Source organism: Balearica regulorum, chromosome 21 (genome assembly GCF_011004875.1).
Source record: "Balearica regulorum gibbericeps isolate bBalReg1 chromosome 21, bBalReg1.pri, whole genome shotgun sequence".
In the NCBI taxonomy this organism is placed as follows: domain Eukaryota; kingdom Metazoa; phylum Chordata; class Aves; order Gruiformes; family Gruidae; genus Balearica; species Balearica regulorum.
The window spans coordinates 1,003,624-1,024,450 of record NC_046204.1 but is presented as its reverse complement, the minus strand read 5'-3'; the positions used below and the strand labels follow the sequence as shown (position 1 = coordinate 1,024,450).

The 20,827-nt window shown below is 58.6% G+C and overlaps 1 protein-coding gene across 2 annotated transcripts in view; it reads left to right on the top strand.

Annotated features, from left to right (window-relative positions):
- TP73 (tumor protein p73) overlaps positions 1 to 18,670 on the top strand; it is a 32,226-nt gene extending 13,556 nt beyond the window's left edge. For both annotated transcript variants that reach the window (XM_075773278.1, XM_075773277.1), the window contains exons 5-14: positions 12,242 to 12,428; positions 12,539 to 12,654; positions 13,169 to 13,278; positions 13,719 to 13,861; positions 14,282 to 14,370; positions 14,689 to 14,813; positions 15,097 to 15,251; positions 15,396 to 15,528; positions 16,523 to 16,616; positions 18,257 to 18,670. In XM_075773278.1, the coding sequence (XP_075629393.1) occupies positions 12,242 to 12,428; positions 12,539 to 12,654; positions 13,169 to 13,278; positions 13,719 to 13,861; positions 14,282 to 14,370; positions 14,689 to 14,813; positions 15,097 to 15,251; positions 15,396 to 15,528; positions 16,523 to 16,616; positions 18,257 to 18,577 (1,473 nt within the window). In that variant the 3' untranslated portion in view covers positions 18,578 to 18,670. The remainder of the gene's footprint in view (positions 1 to 12,241; positions 12,429 to 12,538; positions 12,655 to 13,168; positions 13,279 to 13,718; positions 13,862 to 14,281; positions 14,371 to 14,688; positions 14,814 to 15,096; positions 15,252 to 15,395; positions 15,529 to 16,522; positions 16,617 to 18,256) is intronic.
- The last annotated feature ends 2,157 nt before the right edge of the window (positions 18,671 to 20,827 follow it).

Below are 20,827 nucleotides of genomic sequence, written 5' to 3'. Positions count from 1 at the left end.
AGCTTTGCCATAGATTCTTGCTTGTCATTTACAATCTTTTTTCACCTCCTATCGGAAGAGTAACTTAATCTCTAGAAGTCACGGCAAAATAACACAGTAGGTTTTTAATCCCAGAGGGATCGCTGCGCAGCATCGTGCCGTCTGCGACGCGGGTGCAGCAGCCTGGTCCTCGGGAGCGGAGATGCAGGTTTGGTCCGCTGCCGGTCTGACCGCATGTCTGCAGCCCGGCAGAAGGGTCCTCTGCAGATCAGGGAGCCAGGAACTGGGCAAAGCGTACGAGGGCTGCTTTGCTTTTTGTGGGAAAAGGTCCTAAATTCACATCCTGGCTTCTGGCTTAGTGTCGCGCTGTCCCTATTTTTAAGGAAAACCAGCACTTGCGGCCGGTGTCGCAGGCATTTCTGCAGCAGATGCCTCCCTGAGCGCCTGGGAGAGCCGCACACCGGCACACTCGAGGCAGGCGGGTTTTCTCCTCCGGGAAATGTTAGCAGAGCAGAGAGGCTGGGACGGGACAACTGACACAGCGAGGGAGCAGCGGGGTTTCCTCCGGGGCCGCGGTTTGACATTGTCATGAAACGGGCAGAGCACACCAGGAGCAATACATCAGCCGAGGTGCGATAATGACTTGTATTTGTGGCAGCTGATGTGTTTAATTGCCAAGACGGTCCTTCCCACAGTAGGCAGAAAGCATCTTAGGACACTTTCTTGCAGGCAGACCCCGGTGGGTGCTGCTGCCCTCATTGCTGCCGGCAATGCTCCCGGTGTGCCGCGGTGAGAGGGCGCGGGAGGGGACGGGCTACGGTTGCTGCCGCAGCGCCGGGGCTGTCTCCTGTGCAAACCGACGGGCAGGCGGAGCTGGCAAACCAGCAGCAAGCCGGCAGCGAGGTGGTGTCTGAATGCAGCCAAATTCACGGCTGGGGCAGCGGAGCAGCTCCCCTGTGTCCGGTCACCGGAGCTGCATGGCTTCGCTGCTGAGTCGCGGTGACGGGGGCTTGGGACCAGCACCGTGATTAAATACGACTCGCTCTCAGAGGAGCGGTTAAGTCTTCGCTCTTTTCCACTGTCTTTCCTTGCTAGATGTTGCTAAAGGATGCATTTCATTAGGTACTGAGTGAACTGAAGGTCCTCAGGGTAGGCGGTGGCTCCAGCCCAATCCTTATCCCTATTGTGGGGTAACACACATCAGTTAAAAGTAAAGCTGCATGGGACCTGCACAGGCAAAGGAGGCATTCTGTGCCACAAAAGCATCCCAGTGGAAACCAAGCACACAATGATGCAGGGTGTCTTGTCGCAGCTGTCTTGGCAGGGAGGGAGGAGGACCAGAACGTGTCCGATGCTCGCTCGCCACTGTCCCCAGCTAGCAGTGCCGGGGAGATGGCTTTGGGATGGGGTGGACACAGCCGCGGGCAGGGCCCGGCTGGGTGCTGCAGGACACCCTCGGACAGCAACGTGGGCAGGGAGTGCTCATGTGTGTCAAAAGACAGAGAGAGCACCTACTAAAGATACGCTGTTTAATTAGCAGTCAGGAAATACCCTCCCCTCATCCCAGACGATGCATGTTGCAGCTGCAGGGAGTAAATTGAAAAAGCCACTAAAGCCTTTTGGGGCTGTTGTCCCCAGAAAGCAGAGGCAGCAGCAAGAGGCTCCCCGGGGCAGTCCCACGCGGTGAGGGAGCCCGTGACGGCCCCCTTCCCTCGCTGGAGCCATCCCAGCCGCCTGGGATCTCCCCACAACTAACAAAACTGAGCCCAGACCATCTCAGCATCACCCTGTGCTGACCGTGCCGCTGTTGTGTCCTACCGGGAGCTGTACTAATCAGGGCAGGGTTGCTTTTTCTCCTCAAGCCTTTGCGTTAAGGTCTCCTTTGTATGTTGGGGCAGCCGGTGCCACCTCGGTGCTGTGAGAGCCCTCCCATCCTCGGGGGAGCAGCTGGACTCGGGAGATGCCCAGCGAAGACGCCGCGGGCAGCCGTAAGCACCTGCGGAGGATGCGCCCACCAGCCAGGGCTGGGAGCTGAGGCTGCTGGGCGTGCGGCTGCGTGCGGGAAGCGGTCCAGAGCGGAGGAGTTAAATGTCTAAACTGCCTTTTCATACCTGGCGAGGCAGCCAGGGAGATGTGCGGACCTCTGAACTGCGATGCTGGGGTGATTGTGCGTCCCCCAAAAGCAGGCTGACGTCAGGACTGGCACCAACCGCCCCACATTTCACCGCTCCGGAGCTGAGCGTCGTGGAGAACAGAAGTGGGTCAGCAGTATCTTGCACCCTGGAGAGCACGGGGGACGTTTCATTTGAAATAGTCAGTTATGCAGGACTGCCGACATGGGTGCAGACTGTCCGATTTGCCGAGGCTGCCACATGAAGAACGGTCCTGCTGCGGTGACAGCCAGATTCGCTCCGTGTCCTCCCGGCTGGTGGCTGTCACAGCCACGCAGCTGCACGTTTTGTGCTGGAAGATGGGGCACTGCCTTCCTCCCACTCGCCTTGAGCTCTGCAGTGCCACTGCCCTGCTTGAAAGTCTGTCCTGGTTAAACGGGGACAGCAATTCAGCAAAAAACCGTACTTTATATGTTGCCAGACAGTCAACATACAAATAATGATGTGTGTGCACAGCGCGATTCTCGACATAAGCTGTGAACGTGTACGTGGCAGCGTAGGAGTACGACTAGGAAAGCTGTTAGGAAATGCCAGCCCTTGGGAAGGAAAGGTAAACGTACAGTCAGTCGGCCGGGGACAGGGACACCCGGCAGCTCGGTGACGGTCCGGCCGGGGGCAGCTGCACTAACCATGGTGGAGCGCAAAACGACACGCGTGGTTTGATTCAGCACTTTGACAGAAACAACGCTGCCTGTTTCATCCCTAGCTAGGGCAGCCTCATGGCTTGTGAATACTTTAACTGCACCAAATAATTTATGCCGAGACCGTTGCAAGCGTGGACCATGGATTCGGCAGAGCCGCCTTGCCAGGCAGCGTTCGGGAGCAGCGGGAGCCCTCTGCCCAGAGAAACCCGCGGCTCCGAAGGGCTCCTGCAATCTGGGGCCAGATCATGGAGAATCCGGCCAAGGAGGGACGGACAGCTGCTGCACAGGCAGTGCCAAACCAAGTAGTTCGATGCGAATCATCTTGTCAAACGATTTGACGTAGTTTTTTGATACAGTCGTAAGCTTTGGCTGATGGAAGCGTGTAGCCCCATAGATTCCTGGGTTTGAAGGGTTTTGACTGAATCCCTCCGGCTATTCCTCTGGGCGCCTTGGCGTTATCTATTCTCCCGTGCTTAGGGAAGGAGACTCCCAAGGAGCCCAGGGCTCATGGCCAAGGACCGTTTGGAGATGAGCTGTCTGCACACGGGGCGGGCTTGCTCTGCAGGGGCTGGGCAGGGGGAGCGAGGTATCGCCGAGCCCACTGCCCTCCCGGGCAGTTCTGGTGTCCGCACGTCACACCCTCTGTTGACAAAACAGAAAAGGTTTGGGAGGGAGATCCAAAGAAGATGAAAGATTTGGAACGGATGCCTTGTAGGGCGATACCAGAGAAACGTACTGCATGAAAGGTCTCCACGAGAAGAGCAAGGGTGGCTTGATCGCAACCTGCATAGGAGACGGTTTCTGCTATCAGACAGCTCTTTAATCTAATAGAAAAAGACATAATGAGATCCAGTGCTTGGAAGCTGAAGGCAGGCAAATTCAGACTAGAAACAAGGTGGAAATTTTTTAACAGTGAGGGTAATTAACCATAGGAACAATTTACCAAGGAATGCGGTGGATTCTCCAACTCCTGAAGTATTCAAATGAAGAGTCTGCATATCTCCCGAGAGATAAGCTGTACTTCAAGCAGACACTGTTGGCACAACGCAGAACGAGTAGGCAGGGGTCTTGGGCCAGCAGTGTAGGGAATCCAACCAGAGCATCATCACCTGTCTTCTCTGCCTTAAAATGCTGAATTTCTAAATTTAGGAAATGGGCCAATGGAGAAGGGGCGAAGACTTGGGATGTGGGTTTGGGACCCTCGGTACCAGCACCAGGTCTGTCCTTGCAGAGGGATGCTGGGCAGCGGGTGGGTGACGCTGGACATCCCGACTCCCGCGCTGGGCTCTGAGCACCGCACGTTGCCACAAGCTCTGAACCGAAGCGGCCACGCCGGTCTGTGCTGCGGGTAAGCCCTCTGGGCTGCCGCCGCCTCCCTTTTCATTTTTAATGGCCTTCTTATCAGCAGAGAGCAATGGCCAGATGCTGAAAATAAGGTTTTCCCTGCAGGTTCGAAGCCCCCCTCTGGCAGGCTGCTTCGGCGGGGCTGGGAGGAGGACCGGGAGCTGCGGCGCTGCAAGACGGGGCATGCCGGCAGCCTGCCTGTTTGTTGGAAGCTATCAGGACTCTCGGTTCCCCGGAGCTGCCCGTACACGCTAGAGCCGCGAGCCGATCTCGGCTGTTTGCTCACAGGCAGCCCCTCGCCACGCCGGCCAGCTGGTAACTGATAGATAATTAGTACTTTTCTCAAGTCGGGTTTGCGGCGGATCGGTGCTCCCTCCCCTCCAAAGCGCTATCGCGTGCGCCAGAGCCAGCAGAAGCGTTAATAGGGTCTTTGGCCTCCCGTGGCCTGGCTGCAAAAGGACGCGGGGGCTCGAGGCTGCCCGGGCTTGCACAGAGCCCCTGTGGCTGGGGCAGACGGACCAACCTCCGAGCTAAACAGCCGGGGGCTCCCCTCGCCCGGGCAGGGGTGCAGGGGGGGTCCGGGCCACGTCCAGGGTCTTGCCTGCTGCTGCGGGGAGCAAACAGCCTGCAGTGCAAGGACTGGAGAGGTTCAAAACCGAGGCGAGATGCTGCTGCTACGATGGACGGCCGTCCAGCAGTTACCCACGGCAAACCGGTCTGCGTCCCAGCACTCGGCTGGTGGGAGACTGCCGCGTGGAACTGGTTCCAGTCGCTCCGTAGATGTTGCAGGTGGACTGTGGGCACTGGGGGAGCAGGGAGCTGGAGTGGTTTGTCTGGTGCTAACTGAATGAGGAGGATGGAAATAATTGGTGTGGCCAGAGACAGGTTCTCCCTTGCTGTCTGAAGGCTGTTGAGGTAGAGGCGGTTGTAAAGAGGAGGGAAAAACTTTCAGGGGCATCTAGAGAAAATGAGCCCCCGCTTCAAAGTCCCTCTGGCACCTCACCACGTTTCAGGGAGGCACCTGTCCAACAGCAGCCGCCTGGAGACGAGCAGGGGGCAGGCACGGCTCGGTACACTCTGCCCCAGAGCCATAAACACCTTTGTTTTCATCTGAGTAGCTGGGCAGAAGAGCGTGGATATTTTGGTGTGCCAGAAGTAGGAAAGCAACCTCAGCACCAGCCTGCTCCAAAGCCCATTGAAGCCAGCCCACTGGAGGCTTTCCACCAGCTTTCGCAGGGCGTGGATGAGGCTCCAGGAGCTCCAGACACAATGGAATTAAGAAAAAAAGGCAAAGGAATTTGGTGTGCGATGTTCCAACACGATCCCGCTATCAGCTCCACTATCTCGAACGTGTATGGTATGCACAGGTCAAGGGAATGACTTACTGGCAGCCGCCGCTCCAGCGGGAAGGCAACGCTCCCCCGCAGGGACTGCTGCGGAGGGGGGACAGGACGCGCCAGGGACCTGAGGTCGCTCTGGCCACCTCCTCTACATCGGGGTCTGCAACACGCAGGGGAGGTGGGGCCTGAGGGACCCGCTGGAGGAACCCAGGCAGGAAACAGGCTGCAGGAGGAAACGCGTCTCCCTGCTCTGGCCCGGCAGTGATGTGGTGACGGCTTTGGCAGAGCCCTCGGGGGAGCACGATGGCTGCATCCCGGCGGGTCGGCCAGCACCGCTCCCTGCCTCGGCCAGATCCTTCGAGAGCGGACACGGAGCCTGCTGCTGCACTGTTGGGAGCAGAGGGTTCTACCACGTGGGGCTGCATCCCGCGCCACGAGAAACACGGCTGGAAGCGTTCCTGGGAGCCCTGACCTCCGGCGCGTAAAGGAGGGGAGGAGGCAGAGGCTGGGTGCGCCCCTGGTAAACCACGTTATCTGCCTGCGCCCATTCCCGGCAGCGCCCGTAAGAAAGCGGGAGAAGCAGCTCCCCCCTGCTTGGCACAGCCTGCCAGGGATGCTGCGGTGGTCTCCCCCCATCCAGGTCTTGCTGCTCTGGTCTTTGCGTTTTGTTTCCAGCAGTGATTCCCAAGCCCGGCTCAGCCGCTTCTTCCCTCCCCTCCCAGCTTGCTCCCCGTATCCAGCCTTGATAAGGCAGCATGAAGTAACTGCCCTGCTGGGTTTTCGGCTTCCTTTTTGGATGAGAGGGAACTCCAGCGCCAGCTTGGTCAGAGGACCCGAGTGTCCAGACACGCAGGAGGAGTCAGACTTACTAGGAGAGATTAAAACAACCCCCGAGCGTGCCAGCGCTGGCTGGTTGAGCTGTGACTAAGACCGGCCGTGATCCTGGTTGGCAGTTATTTTAAGGACGTGCACACCGGGGAAGGAAGGGAGAGGACTCCTTTGGGGGTGAACCAAGGGATTTTAATTAACAGTAATGGCATGATAATAAAGGTAGAAGCACGCAGCCTCTCTGTGCTGTGTGTGCTGTGGGGGTAGCCCCGGCCCCGAGACGTTGCCGGTGGTCCAGCGCTCGTGGGAGCGGGGCTGGGGGACCTGCGGGTGACGGGGGTCCCCTGCAGCTGCTGATGGCTGGGGGGAGCAGAGGGGCTCTGCCAGGCACCAAGACCCCCCCACCCTGGGCACGGCTGGCCACGCACTGGCCATCGCCCCCGAGCATCACCGCTACGGTGCAGGGACTGCGGCCACGGGGAGGGGGGTGATGGGGGGTCCCTTACGGTCTCTGCCGCCCAGTCCGCCCGTCTGGCTCGGGCACCGGCGGATGCTCTCCTTTCGGGCATCAGTGATGCCCTGGACATACTCGAACCCAGCTCATAGTAAATGAGCAAGCAAGTAGCTTTGGGAGGAATTTCCAGCTCAGTGAGGAGTTATATAGGCCGGTAATTAAAAAATGGTTATTAAAAAAATTAGAAAGAAAAAATTAGCTCTGCAGTCGGCATGTCTTCCAGGATCTGTCGTAACAGATTCGTCCGAGCCGGTTAACGGTATTTGCGGTTTGCAAGATGCTACATGTCTGAGTAAGATGACAGACACATTATTATCACCTCTCCGCTGCGATCTGTCCGAACCTGTCCCAGGATGCAGCTCCGCAGCTGCTTGCTGGGGAGCGCAAGGAAATTAGCAGCCGGAGGCAGCACTTTTCTTCTCTCTCTCTTGCCAGGCTAGTGGCTTTATTGGGATCCATTGACTGCAGTCCTGGACACGTCTTGAGTAGAGCTAATGAGGAGAGTGGAATGTAGAAGAGGAGGAGGAGGAGGCGGCTGGTAGGGAGGAGGGGGGGAGGATTTGTGGAAAAAGTAATTGTTGAGCAAATCATTTCCTTCAAGAGAGAAAGGAGGACTTGGCTGCAGCCTTCCCGTACCAGGCAAGTCTAGACGCTTCGGTGTCAACAGTTGAAGATAAATAAGATTTTATCAGCTCCGAATCTGTTGGGACACATCCTCCTAGCGGTTCTGCTGCCCAGGGAGGGCTGGGGGGAGATGGACTTCGCCGGCAGGTCTTTCCACGCAGAAGACTTGGGTTATTTCTTGCGCGAGGCTGTCCACTTCCCTGGGGAGAAACCCCTCTCCCCCTCTTGCTTCCTGCGTAGAAGTAGCAGCGACGGGTCTGAGCAGAGCGGTGGCCTCTTCCAGAGCGGGTCCTGGGTGTTCGCTCAGGGTGGGCAGCAGCGGATGCTGAGACCAAATTTCAACGCGGCTCCACAGCTGCAGCTCTATCAGTCGCCATGAGTCGCTGCGGGGCGTTAGCTCGGTTGGATCTTGGGATGCGCAAACCATCTCCTTGGACGCAGCGGTACCCAGAGAACCTTGACAAACGCCCGCAGGAGCCGATTGCACCACGGGGCTCTGCCGCTCCGCTGTGCCTATTTCCCTTGCGTCCAGCACCGATGCAGCGTGGTCTCCGTCTCGCCCAAAGTAGCCGCATTTCAATGCGGAGGTGAAAGAAATCCCGTCTAAAGACACTTTGGGGTACCAAGTCCCTAGAGAAACAGAGGTTAGCGCTGATATACTGCTAGTGCTTAAGTAATTTGGCTTTTCCAGTTATTCCTGGTGCTCCGGACTTGCACTGCAGGACAGATCACGGCAGCGGGGAAGGGACGGCGACAGACCCGGCCTTATACTTTCAGCCCAGCAGATGAGGGCTGACGTGGAAAGCCGGACAGCCACAGAAACAACCCAGAGCAATATACGTTCTGCAAGTTTATGTAAGCTTCAGGTAGATTGCTCAGCGCTATTACTGCTGTTTGCTGTTTATACCTACCAGCACCCACAAGCCACACTAACACGTGAACCTGTTGTGCTCTGCAAACGTGCAGTAACAGACACTCTGACTTTTTCTATGAGCAGCGGTGGCCCTAGAATAACGTCACTGGGGAGGCAGACATGAGCAGTCCAAAGGGCAGAGCAGGCACAGAAAACGAAGGCAGGAGGTGCCCGGGGGCAGAATGTACCAAGCTCTTCTGTAGGTGTGAAAGAAATCTTGGGGCCGAGGTCTGAATGTGCTGATGCACCAGCACTGGGAAAGCGTTCAGGTGTCCTGAGATGCCTGAGATGCTCCTGTCCGCGCCCGGGAGCGGCAGCACGAGCGATGTGAGCGTTGGCTGTGACCCAGCTGCCCCGTGTGGCTGGTTTCTGGAGGTCAGCGTGTCCGAAGGCTGCAGAACAGAAAGGATACAAGTGAACAGCCCGAGGTCTGCCCCTCGTACAGGTGGCAAAAAGAGTACCAGGCAGCGAGGCAGCCGCGCTAGTCTCTCTGATTAAATACCGGCGTGTCGATCTCCCAGGTTCCACTGTGCAACCGTCTTGTCTTGCACTTGAGGAAAGCGCGGTGCCTCTGTGCTCTCTGCAAGCTGGGTGCCTGCACTTCAGCCGCCGCTTGTAAGGTACCGGTCAACCAGATCGCGTCGCACAGAGGTGCACGTGTGGCAGATGATTAGCAAATACAGATAACCACGGAGGAGCAGGGGCACCTACTCTGCTTGGCACGCTGCTTGCAGTCTGAGCAAGACGTGCATTTTGCTGTCCCCTGTGGAGAGTACATCGCCAAGGGCTCTTCCTGGCTGAAAGCACGGCTGGGGATGCAGAGCCTCCTCAGATCCCAAACCCACAGTGCTCATTCGCCCGGCGGCCGGGAGCGAGGTGGGTCTGCGAGGCCGGGAGCGCTTGGCCCCCGCAGCACTGCGCGGCTGGAGAGGCGGCCGCACGCCGTGGACGTGGCCACGCAGGGCACAGCCCTGGCTTTTCTGGCCCAGAGTTATCAGCACGGAGTTCCTTAAAAGAATAGTTTGTTATTGCGGAAGGATCTTTGAAGGCAATCCTGGAGCTGTTGGGACATGATAAGGTTATCAGTGGAGGCATGCCTGTGTTGAGCAGCAGCCTTTCTCCCTGCAGGGCAATCGCTCTGCTATTTAACAGAGATTTATCCATGTCATAACATGGTATAATGAGAGAATTTGTTACCAAAGAGCTTGCCATAATGTACCTCTACTCTTTCAGAGCAGTTTTATTTCCCAGGCGTGTTGAGGGCTGCCCGGGAATGCCTACATGAAAGGATCCTTTGACAGGAGTTGTCAGTATTTTAACACCTGGCGAGGAAGAGCCCCCCTCCAAATAACCCTTGTTTTGCCATGTTGTCTCCTCAAGACGAGGGCGTTAAGCCCCTGTCACGCTGCGGGTGAGCGGGTTACATGGGCCATGGCAGCGTGAGACCCGGGCAGAGGGGAGTAACTGCCTTCCGAGCAGGATCCGGCTTCCAGCTCGGGCACGATCCCTGCTGGAGACGCAGCATCACACCTGGGAAGCGAACCTGGCCACAGAGTCACTGCAGTGGCAGTCATCATTGCAAAATTTGGGAACCTCAGTGAAAGGTGGGGTTTCTAAGCATCCTCCTCTCTCTGGGTAAGTCCACGTGCCTCCAATGCTGAGGATTAATTCTTGCTGCCAGACTCAGCTTTGTGTTCCCGATCACCCCCCCAACAGCCACAGCATCCTCCTGCTGTCTGTAGCACAGAGCAGGCTCTGACCCCCCGGCCACGTCCCCTGCAGCCCGCTCCGTGCCTCCCTGCGAGCTGGTACCTGCTGCCAGCCACCCGTCGGTCCAACACATCCCCCCAGTGCAAGAGCTGCTGCAGTTTGCCTTGGCAGAAGCGTCTCTCCTTTATATCTTCTCTGAGCTTCCCTAGAGGTACCACCTGAAGATGGTTAATCTAGTTTGCCTCTTTAGCAGTTCCCAGGCTGGTCCGAGGCTCAGGAGGAGCCTCCACGGGCAGGGCAGGCTCGGCTCAACCCACGGGTGGATCCGCTCCTACAGAAAGTGGGATCGGGAGGCACAGTGGGAAGACGAGGGCTGAGTCTCCCTGCAGCCCCCTGATGCGCTGCCCGCAGTCCCGTGCCAGCGGCTGGCTTGCTGCCGAGCCCCGCTGCCCCCCGGCTCAGGAACACCCCGAGCAGAGCGGGCTGCTCCAGCACGGCGGTGAGAGCCTCGCTGGCCTCTGCACACCTGTATTTGGACGGCTCGGGACAAGCTTTAACATCCTGACGAATACTCTGCATGGTGGTATTTTCTTGGCATCAGGCGTGATGTTGTGGGGATGAGATAAAATACTTTGAGCAGGAACATGCCCTGCCATGCAGGGACTGGCTTCTCTCTGTGTGGCAGGGGTGGGCTCCTGTATAGCAAACACATTCTTTGTGAGATGGAAAACAGCATGGCATGGGAGAGGTGGGAGGGAATCGCACGTCCCCGCACCTGGGAGCCGAGACACGCGTTCACGGGAAGGTGAAGGACAGGCTCTGCCCCCCCGCCGTGCAGCCTCCTCCCGCCCGGGCACACGCTGCCAGCCCCAGCCTCGCTGCAGACGGTCGCCTGTGGTTGCACCGGACCCGGGACCGGCGCTGCCCCTGCCCCGAGCAGAGCTGCCCAGGCACCGTGGCCGAGGGGCTGTGCCACGCTCCGTTTTCCAGAGGGACTCTCCCTTCCCGTTTTCGGTGGCCACCAGGAGGGTCCCTCTGGACTGGCAGGACTTGTCCCTGTGCCAAGGAGGTCCATGGTCCTTGCAAGAGCAGTTTGCCTCTCGGTTGTGACCGAGCAAATCCCGTTGTGCCCTCACACAGAGCGTTTTGGTGGTTGTGAACCCTTTTCTCTTAAGGAGCGACTCGGGGCGCTGCCTCCAGCTGCCTGCAGAGCATCCTCCTCCCGCGGCCAGCCTGGTCCCCACCACATCGAGTCGAGGTCGGGACCAACCCTGTCTGTGTCACACATGCTGGTCAGAATTAAACTCTGAGGTCTTGCATAATTAGCTGTGATTCTGTCAATGACGTTAAGCACGATTTCCGTAGGCTGCGGTCATCGGCACCCTCGGTGCTCCCAGCCCTCGGCTTGGGCAGGAGCTGCGTGCGACAGCAGACGCAGGGTAACGTTTCCCAAACAGGCGGAGCGATGTACAAATGAGGGCTTATGCTGATTTTCAGCAAGATTTCCTCTAAGTCAGAGTACGGCGGGTGTTCCCGCTTTGCTGCAGTACTTAGGCTAGCCAGGAAACCCTTCCTACAGCGCCCTGGACCCAGGAGGTGGTTGTATCTGGTTTATGTGGGAAGCGGATACGATGTAGTGTGGGCGAATTTGGTCACATTTAAATATTTCCAGGGAAAAACAAATATTGAGGCTAGAGAATAAACAGTTACCGCAAAGACAGGCTGAATTTCCTTTGGTCGCTTTCCCCTACGATGCCCTGGGTCTGTGCAAGAGCACTTTGCGACGCTGCCACCCGTTACGGAGCTCCCACGGAGCCGGTACACGGGTCAGCTCTGCACTGGCACAGTCCCTCCAGCGCGGCTGCGAGACCGTAGGCAGTAATTGGTTTTATAACAAGTCATTATTATAATTTGCTGCTGTACTGCCGTGTTCGCGTTTCGTTTGGAGTGGTGCGAAAGCGGCAGGCGGGTGGGTGAGAGGAGCCGAGGGAGCAGGAACGCCCGTCTCGGCGCACGCGGGAGCGTCAGCCCGAGCCCAGCGCCAGCCCCCGTGCAGGGAAGGGAGCCCTGCGCTTGCACCGCAGCAGCGGAGGAAGCCGAGGACAAGCAGGGGAGCATCTGCCGTCCCGTCAGGCCCAGGGACATTCACCCCATGGGCGTCTCTTCTTTTCCAGTACTCCCCCCTGCTGAAGAAACTCTACTGTCAAATCGCAAAAACATGTCCCATCCAGATCAAGGTGTCCACCCCGCCGCCCCCGGGCACCATCATCCGGGCCATGCCCGTCTACAAGAAGGCAGAGCACGTCACCGAGGTGGTGAAACGCTGCCCCAACCACGAGCTCGGCCGCGACTTCAATGACGGTGAGTGCCGCTCTCTCCTCCCTGCCGTCGGCTGGGGGGGCCGTGCATCCCGCCCCGCCCCGCAGCGTCCTGGACGGCCCCGTCCTCTAACGCGGAGGTTTGCCTTGCAGGCCAGTCGGCCCCGGCCAGCCACCTCATCCGGGTGGAAGGCAACAACCTCTCCCAGTACGTGGACGACCCCGTGACGGGAAGGCAGAGCGTGATGGTGCCCTATGAGCCCCCGCAGGTACCCGGCTGCTCCCGGGGTGGGGGGCAGGGCCAGCCCCTGCCTCTGGCCGGGCTTCCGCCTGCGCTGAGGGTGAACCCGCTGCTGACAGGGCTGCTTGGTAGGAGATGAAGGGCAGGAGCGTCCCGCTTGCCCTGGCACATCTCAGGCCACCCCCTGCCTGCTCCATCCCTGGTGGCAGCTGTGTTCGAGCATCTGCAGCTCCCAGCCCTGTGAGGCATCCCGGAGCATCCCATTCCTGGGAAGCGTGGTGCAAAGGGACATTCCCCCCCAGTCCTGCCCTGGGGGACCCCAGGGCCTCCCCAGTCCCTGTACAGTCCCCTCTTCTCAGCTGGGACCATCCCCTCACCACCCTTCCCTGGTGCTCCCCTGCCAAGGCCCCAGCCTGCCTCCCCCCTCTTCACACCCCGGGGGGGCCCAGCCTGCCTCCCCCCTCTTCACACCCGGGGGGGGCCCAGCCTGCCTCCCCCCCTCTTCACGCCCTGCTCAGCGCCTGCTCTCCCCTCCCGGGCAGGTGGGGACCGAGTTCACCACCATCCTGTACAACTTCATGTGCAACAGCAGCTGCGTGGGAGGAATGAACAGGAGGCCCATCCTCATCATCATCACCCTGGAGACGAGAGAGTGAGTGGCTGTGGGAGCCGGGACGGGCGTCCTTCCCCGCTGCAGGAGGGCTGGGGGCCCTCGGGAAGGAGTCCTCCCCTGCAGGGAGCACCCCCAGGGGAAGGGGACGTGGCAGCCCCCTGCAGCCCCAGCCCGCGGCGGGAGAAAGGCTCTTTGCCGCCTAGGAGAAGGGCTGCCACGGAGGGACCGGGGACCCAGCCCAGCGCCCGCTTCTCCCCGTGCAGCTGGAGCCTTCCTCTGCCCAGCAGCTCCTCTTCCCCCAGGAGACTGCTGCGCTTGGTGCCTTGGGGGCTCGACTGCTTCCTGGGCGATCTGTTCGTAGGGAGGGACGGGAGGACATTTTCCTGGTCTGGTTTCTGAGCTGGAGCGTAACATGCTGGACTGAGCCATGACATGCTTCCCAAGCAGAAATAGGGTCACCGATTTCTCTCTCCTCCCAGCGGGCAAGTCCTAGGAAGGAGATCGTTCGAGGGACGGATCTGTGCCTGTCCTGGCAGAGACCGGAAAGCTGATGAAGACCATTACCGAGAGCAACAAGCCCTGAATGAGAGCGCAGCTAAAAACGGCAACGCCAACAAACGCAGTGAGTCCCCTTGCTGGCCTGCACCCGCACCCCCCTGCTGCGCAAAGCCAGGCGGATACCTCAGCTCCTTTCCCATCACACCCAAAATCACTGCGCTTCCAAAGTTCGGGCTCAAATCTGCATCCAGGCACGATGCTTTGACCTTTCTCAACTAAATGTGAAGTCTCATAAATAGGACCCACTCCCTTTTCCCTCCCGAGTGCAAAGCTGTTTGTGCAGGGCTTTCCCGTCCAGATATGTTTGTTCTTCATTATTATTACTAATAAGGGGACATCGTCAGTGCCAGAGCCCAGGTGAGCAGCTGGCACCCTGCAGGGCTCGAGCTTGAATTCTACGGGGAGCCGCAGTGCTGCGGGCTGTGCCCTGCCCTCGGAGGACGAGGACGAGGACGGCATGCTGACTCTTTCCTCTCCTTTCCAGCATTCAAGCAGAGCCCCCAGGGCATCCCAGCACTGGGGGCCGGCATTAAGAAGCGGAGGCACGGGGAGGAGGAGATGTACTACGTGCCTGTAAGTGTTGGCCAGCTGCACTGGTTGAGAGCACGGCTCGGGGTGGCGGCGGCATCGTCCCCTCTGCGAGAAACGCCTTGGGGATGCGATGTTGGGCAGGAGGGGGTTGCATGGTCTCCTGCAGCGTGGCAGGAGTGGGGGCTGAGCAGACACCTAGAGAACAAAAGCACCTGGGAGCGCACGTGTCCAAGGGAGTCCTGGACCCCTGGCCACAGTGACGCTGCACCTTGCGTGGCTGGGTGGAAAAACGGGGCCACGAGGACGGTGGCCAGGTGGGACGGGAGCAAAGCGAAGCCCTGGGCTTGTTCCCTCCTCCAGGTTCGAGGCCGGGAGAACTTTGAGATCCTGATGAAAATAAAGGAGAGCCTGGAGCTGGTGGAGCTGGTCCCGCAGCAGCTGGTCGACTCCTACCGGCAGCAGCAGCAGCAGCTCCTGCAGAGACAGTAAGTACCACCGAGACCCCGAGAGCCCACGGCAGGGAGCGGCCGGGGCTGGTCCGCTGGCTCGCAGCACGTCTGCCGAACGCCTGGTACTTAGCAAGGGCTGACAACGGCCATAGAGCCGCTATCGGCACAAAGCACCTTTGCTGTGCCGCAGTCCGCATCGGCGTGGCTGCCTGAAGCCTCAGCGGGGCAGTCCGATGGGCCGGGGGCAGCTCTGGGCCGGGGCTGGGCGGCTCCATCGCCCCCGCTGAGGCTGACCGGCCGCTCGGCTGTCCCCGAGCAGGAGCCAGCTGCAGACGCCTTCCTCCTACGGCCCCGTCCTTTCACCCATGAATAAAGTTCACGGCGGAGGAATCAACAAGCTGCCCTCTGTCAACCAGCTGGTGGGGCAACCAGCGCAGCACAGCTCCGGCTCCGCGCCCAGCCTGGGGCCGATGGGTAAGGTCCCCACCTCGCCGGCGGCCGCGGGCGGGCAGCAGTCCGTGCTTGCGGGGGCTCTTCCTGCCGAGGGAGCGGGTGGTTGTCGCGGTCGGGGTGGTGGCTAATTGATCTGTTTGTTGCGTTGACACGGCCGCTGCCCAGGACCCGGAATGCTGAACAGTCACCCCATGCAACCCAACGGAGAGATGAACGGGGGCCACTCGTCCCAGTCCATGGTCTCCGGATCGCACTGCACCCCCCCTCCGCCCTACAACCCCGATCCCAGCCTCGTCAGGTAGGGAAGGCGTCCGATGCCCTGTCTGTCTTGTCCTCTGATGTTTCTTGCTGTCGTCCCTCACTCTAACCTTCAGATCTGTCTAGCAACTGGTCAACTGGCCACTGGTCCCAACTGAGAAATCACTGCTCACGAAATCACATAGATCGTTCTCATCTCAGAAAGCAAAGCCCAGCTACCCACCAGATAGAAACCTCTATTGCCCTCATATACCTCGATCTGGGAAATCCACCCCTGATTGATTAAAAATGAAGTGCAGCATCCAAACAAGAGTCTTTTCCTGCACGTCAAACCGGCACGTAGCTTGGCGAACTTCCCCCTTCCCCTTCCTTACCAGCAAGGTCTGGAAATCAGTCTGCGTGCCTTATTTCCATCGGGAATGCATTAAACGGTCTGCAGCCACTTTTGAACACTTCAGTCTTTAAAAAGACCGCAGACGTTCCGGCAGACACCCTACCGAAGTCAGCGAGGCTGGACGTGCGGTTGGACTAGAGGCGCGTAGCTGCAGCCCAGCGCGCTGTGCCACCGCTCTGCACGTCGCAGAGACCGGCCCCGCTGCCCGGACTAAGGCATGCCCCCGGCTCCCCCCCTCCCCGTGGCTCCGGCTCCCTCCCGAGTAATTTACTGAGCTGAAACCCCTGAAGATCAGGATTAAAAAAGAAAAAAAAAAAAAGGCAGTTTTAGGAGCGAGCGTAATCCCACGCTTCACTTTGAGGCTAGTGGCAACTGGGGGCACACTGGGCATGGCAGCAGGCGCAGACAGAAGCCTGGGGAGCAGCGGGAGCACCCCAGAGCTCCCTCCCACCCTCGGGCCGCCCCACAGCCCTTCTCCAGTGCTGGGGTGCGGGAGCGCGGCCGAGGTAGCAGGAGCCCGTGGCAGCCCCCCGCCTCCTCGGTGACCCCAAACACACTTTGCCGCTACAGCGATGGTTGCGAGCGCAGCTTTTATTCGTGAGAAGTTAACGCCGCTTTATTTTCCAAATTTTTTCTGCAGTTTTTTAACAGGATTGGGGTGTCCAAACTGCATCGACTATTTCACCTCACAAGGGTTACAGAATATTTACCACCTGCAGAACCTATCCATAGAGGTAAATGCTTTGGGAAGATCTGTTCTTACCACTTGTTTCTGTCAGCTGTTGATCTGAAAAGCGAGGACAAAAGTGTTTTAAAGGGAAGGGAAAAGCGGGCACCGACCCGTCACACAGAACGTGTGCTCCCCAGGGTTTGTGCCGTCCCTTTCTGCATCCTTCCTGCTCCTTCGGATTTAGCGGTAGCTCAGCCATCGGTAGCAGCCACGATAGTCTCAATTGGCGCTTCCAGGCTGCCGGAAACAAAAGCGCTAAAAGATTCCCCAGACCAGACCGCGGGGAGATTTTCCACCTAATGCCGAAAAACCGGCTGCGGTGCTCAGCGAAATAACCCAGAGCCCACTGAGCCAGCGGGAACACCTCCCCTGCACTGCAGCGAGTTTTAAATCTGATCTTTCCTCTTCCCCTGTTAATCTTTAAGACAAAAGAGGCTGAAATAAGGGAGCCAAGCCCGGGGCACTTGGATTCAGGAATGAAATAGCCCAGGTCAGGCAAAAGCTGGCACAAAAAGCGGTGGAGGGGACGCTCCAAGTGCCCGAGCTTGCACCGAGCGTCAGCCCTCGGCCACTGCCGGTCTCGCTTGGAGCGCGGTCTCTTGGTGACGGCACCGAGCAGGGGCTTCCCCGGCCCATCGGGGTAAGGAGAAGAAGGGGAAAAAAAATAATCGCAAACCCTTTCACCCCTAGCAAGCCCTGTAAATCCCGGAGCTGGTGTTTTGGCTGAGGCAAAGCTCCTGCCCCCATCCCGTTTCGCCCCCCGGCAGTTTTGCTGTCATCCAGCCGGCAGCTACAACGAAACGCGTGGCCACGCTTTGGTGATGCTGCCGTTGGAGACACGATGATTTGTCAGTGGTAGCTGGGGCCAGTTGCGTAACCTTAGCCTGGTTTTGGACCGTTCTCTGCACTAACTCCGTGACCGTCTGTAAGCTGTCAAAGGCAACGTTTGGTACAGCCCAAACTTGTACCAGATCGCTGAGCTGTGTGTCCGAGTCGGCATTTGTAATTACTAATTGCATACTCGCTGTCTTCTCTAGTTAACGCTCACGTGAGTCTCTGTGTTTGGCATTAACGTGGATCTCTGGCAGCTCTCCGCTACGACGGTGTTTGCTCTGGTGCAGGGACCCCCAGCCCTGAGGCTTTGGACCTCGTTTGCCTTTCCGACCAGAGCCCTCAGCGCCGCAGCATCCTGCTATCGCCCGCCTCGGGGCGGGTGCTGCTCCAGGCTCCTGGCCCAGGACCGCAGGAGAGGCCAGCCTGGCTGGTGGCTCCTCGCCCGGGCAAACAGACATGAGGACGCTTCACTGCTGCTCTGCATCCTGCGTCCGAAGGGGAAAGGTCCCCCTCTCCCACCTTCACATCACCTTGATGTGAGCCCACCCCCAAAAAAATAAGAAAAAAAAAGTTTTTCTAACCTGCAGAGCTGTGTTCAAGTGACCGGTCACCTGGCCGTTGGTTACAAATGCGAAACCCCCCGGGGACGATGCACCCATGGGCTTGGGGTCGTGACCCAGGGAGGTCCAGCCCCGCCACCGCCAGGTGCTCGGGCATCGCGCCCACGTGCTCCCCGAAACACGAGCTGGGGGGGTCCGGGGCTCGCTCCATGTCTCTGCCGGCTGTGCCTCAGCGGTGTTGTTCTTCCAGGATCTCGGAGCACTGAAGATCCCGGAGCAGTACAGGATGATCATCTGGAGGGGTCTGCAGGAGCTCAAACAGAGCCACGACTACGGGGCCCAGCAGCTCATCCGCTCCAGCAGCAACGCCTCCACCATCTCCATCGGCAGCTCGGGCGAGCTGCAGCGGCAGCGCGTGATGGAGGCCGTGCACTTCCGCGTGCGCCACACCATCACCATCCCCAACCGCGGCGGGGCCGACGAGTGGGCAGACTTTGGGTTCGACCTCCCGGACTGCAAATCTCGCAAACAGTCCATAAAGGAAGAATTCACGGAGGGAGAGATCAACTGAGGCTCTGCAGAAGGCGGCAGCAAGAGACGGGGGGGGGAAGCGAAACCCCCATGAAAAATATTTTCAGCCTTGGGTGTCTGGAAAAGCGTAATTTTGTTGTCTGGAGGGGAACTGCACGCCGTGTAAGAAAGCACAGCCCCGAGCTTCCCCGGAGAGGAAACCGCGGCGGTTTCGGCAGCGCCGAGGGGACGGGGAGGGCGGCTGAGCCAGCTCACCGAACGGGGCACGGATGTTCTGCCTGCCCGCGGCAGCGGAGGCACCCGCTGGTGCTTTACGCCGTGCCGCATTTTAACGGAGGCTCCCTACATCCCACAGATGTGGCGTAAAACGGCGGCACGTTTTTCTCTTCACGAGACCGGCCTTCCTGATGGCTACCGACCCCCGCTCCGCACTCGCCGTGGTGTCCCAGCCCTCCGAAAGGGACTTTGTCCTTCCCCGTTCCACCCGTACAGGTATCTGCCAGCGAGACGCGCAGCACCGCAACCTGCTTTCCCGACGGACTGCCACAAAGTCCCCCCTCCCTTTCCCTCCCTTCCCCTCCGTTCTTTGTAGAGCAGAAAAGAACCTGTTTGTCAGTTCCCGGTGTGTTCATGTACTTAAATATTTGTGTATATAAACAGAAGCAAATGTACATACAGTATGCTACTCATTGTGCTGTAAGGAGAACAAAGATTTATTTTCATGTAAGCTATAAAAATTGATACTTACTCCTGAGACACTGTAGTGTCAAGGAAATTAATTTCATGTTCCAGCATGTAAACACGCGGAAAGTCATGGCTCCAGCCTTATCTATTCAAAATGCTTTTGTTTTCCTCCTCGGAACACCTTTCACGCTCTCGGGGGGTGTGAATGCTCCCGGGCAGCCCGGGGTCCGGACAATCCCTCCCCGTGCATCGGGGAGCTTTGCAGACAGGCGAGACCTGGCGAGCGGCAGCGCGGGAGCTGTAAATTTGATCCTGCTTTGGAGCGCGGAGCTGGACTGGGTGACCACGCGCTGTCTCTCCACTTCTGTTTTCTGTTGCTGGTCATTTTTTCTGGGCATAATTTGTCTGTTGATTCAGGCTGGGAAAAAAAAGGAGCGGCAAGGACACAAGCGGGTCGGTTCCCTCCCTCCCCTACTAGTGACGGCAGGTTTGAAAGGCGACATCCCCCACTGAGAGGTTCGGCACAGGAGGGAGGGAACGAGGGAGGGAGGGAGCTGCTTCGTCTGCCCCCTCACCCTGGGTCACTCACGATTCCGGGCAGCCAGAGGGAACCCACGCAGAAGCGATGCTGCCCGGCACGCTCCCACCGCTGCATCTCCTCCCCACGTCGCCTCTGCGATGGAGCCCCCCAGACCTACAGCGATTTCCCGTCTCGCTGGGCTGGGGAAGGAGCTGGGGGACCCTTGGCAAAGCCCTGGAGCTTCTCACCGGTGGAGCACAAGAAGAGCTCGAGTCCCACCCACGATGCTCGGGGCTCGCCCGAGATGCGCCTTCCCTCCTTGCAGGCCAGGGTTGACAGGAGGATCATGCAGAAAACAAGCGTGAACTCGGCACGTGCCCCAGGTCCTCCCTCCGTCGCCTTCATCTTGGCGTGCGAGGGCAGCTCCGAGCCTTCGGCACGCGGGAGGTGGCCTCCTCTCCCTCGGCGACGGGCTCTGCTCTGCCTCCCGGGGCGAGGCACCGTCCGAGGCCATCGCGCCCGCCACGCCGATGAGGAACCCACCGCCACTGGCATTGCTGAAATGTGAACCTGTGTCCTAAGATCGTGGCTAATTAAAGCACTTTAATGCTTTAAAGGGTTTGAAACAATCATTCATGTTTTCAATGTTACTGAGGCTTCTTCCAGCAGTATTAACTGATCCACTCCAACCATGGTATGAATGGTATTTTTTGTAATGTTATCTTTGGAAAATGTGTTATTTTTATAGCTGTGGTTTCTCTTTTTTTTTTTTTTTTTGTAACACAATAAAAGCACACGTGGGAATTACAACATCTGGCAACTAAAGTCTTGCTTCTATTGTACGGGAAGCATCCTCCTATACCAGCGCAAGCTCTAAAGTGTGAGACACCAAAAGCTCTTGGTGCTCCCTCCATGCGCTCCCGACGCCCCAGACCCCGCAGAAGTCACACCGGCACAGAGCCAGGCCCCCCAAAATGAAAGGAAACTCGCTTGCTAGTAAGGAATTGCTTACAGAGAGGCAAATGTCTACTGCTTCATAGGTAAAACTTTTTTTTCCCCCCCAATAAATGACTAGAAGATAGACAA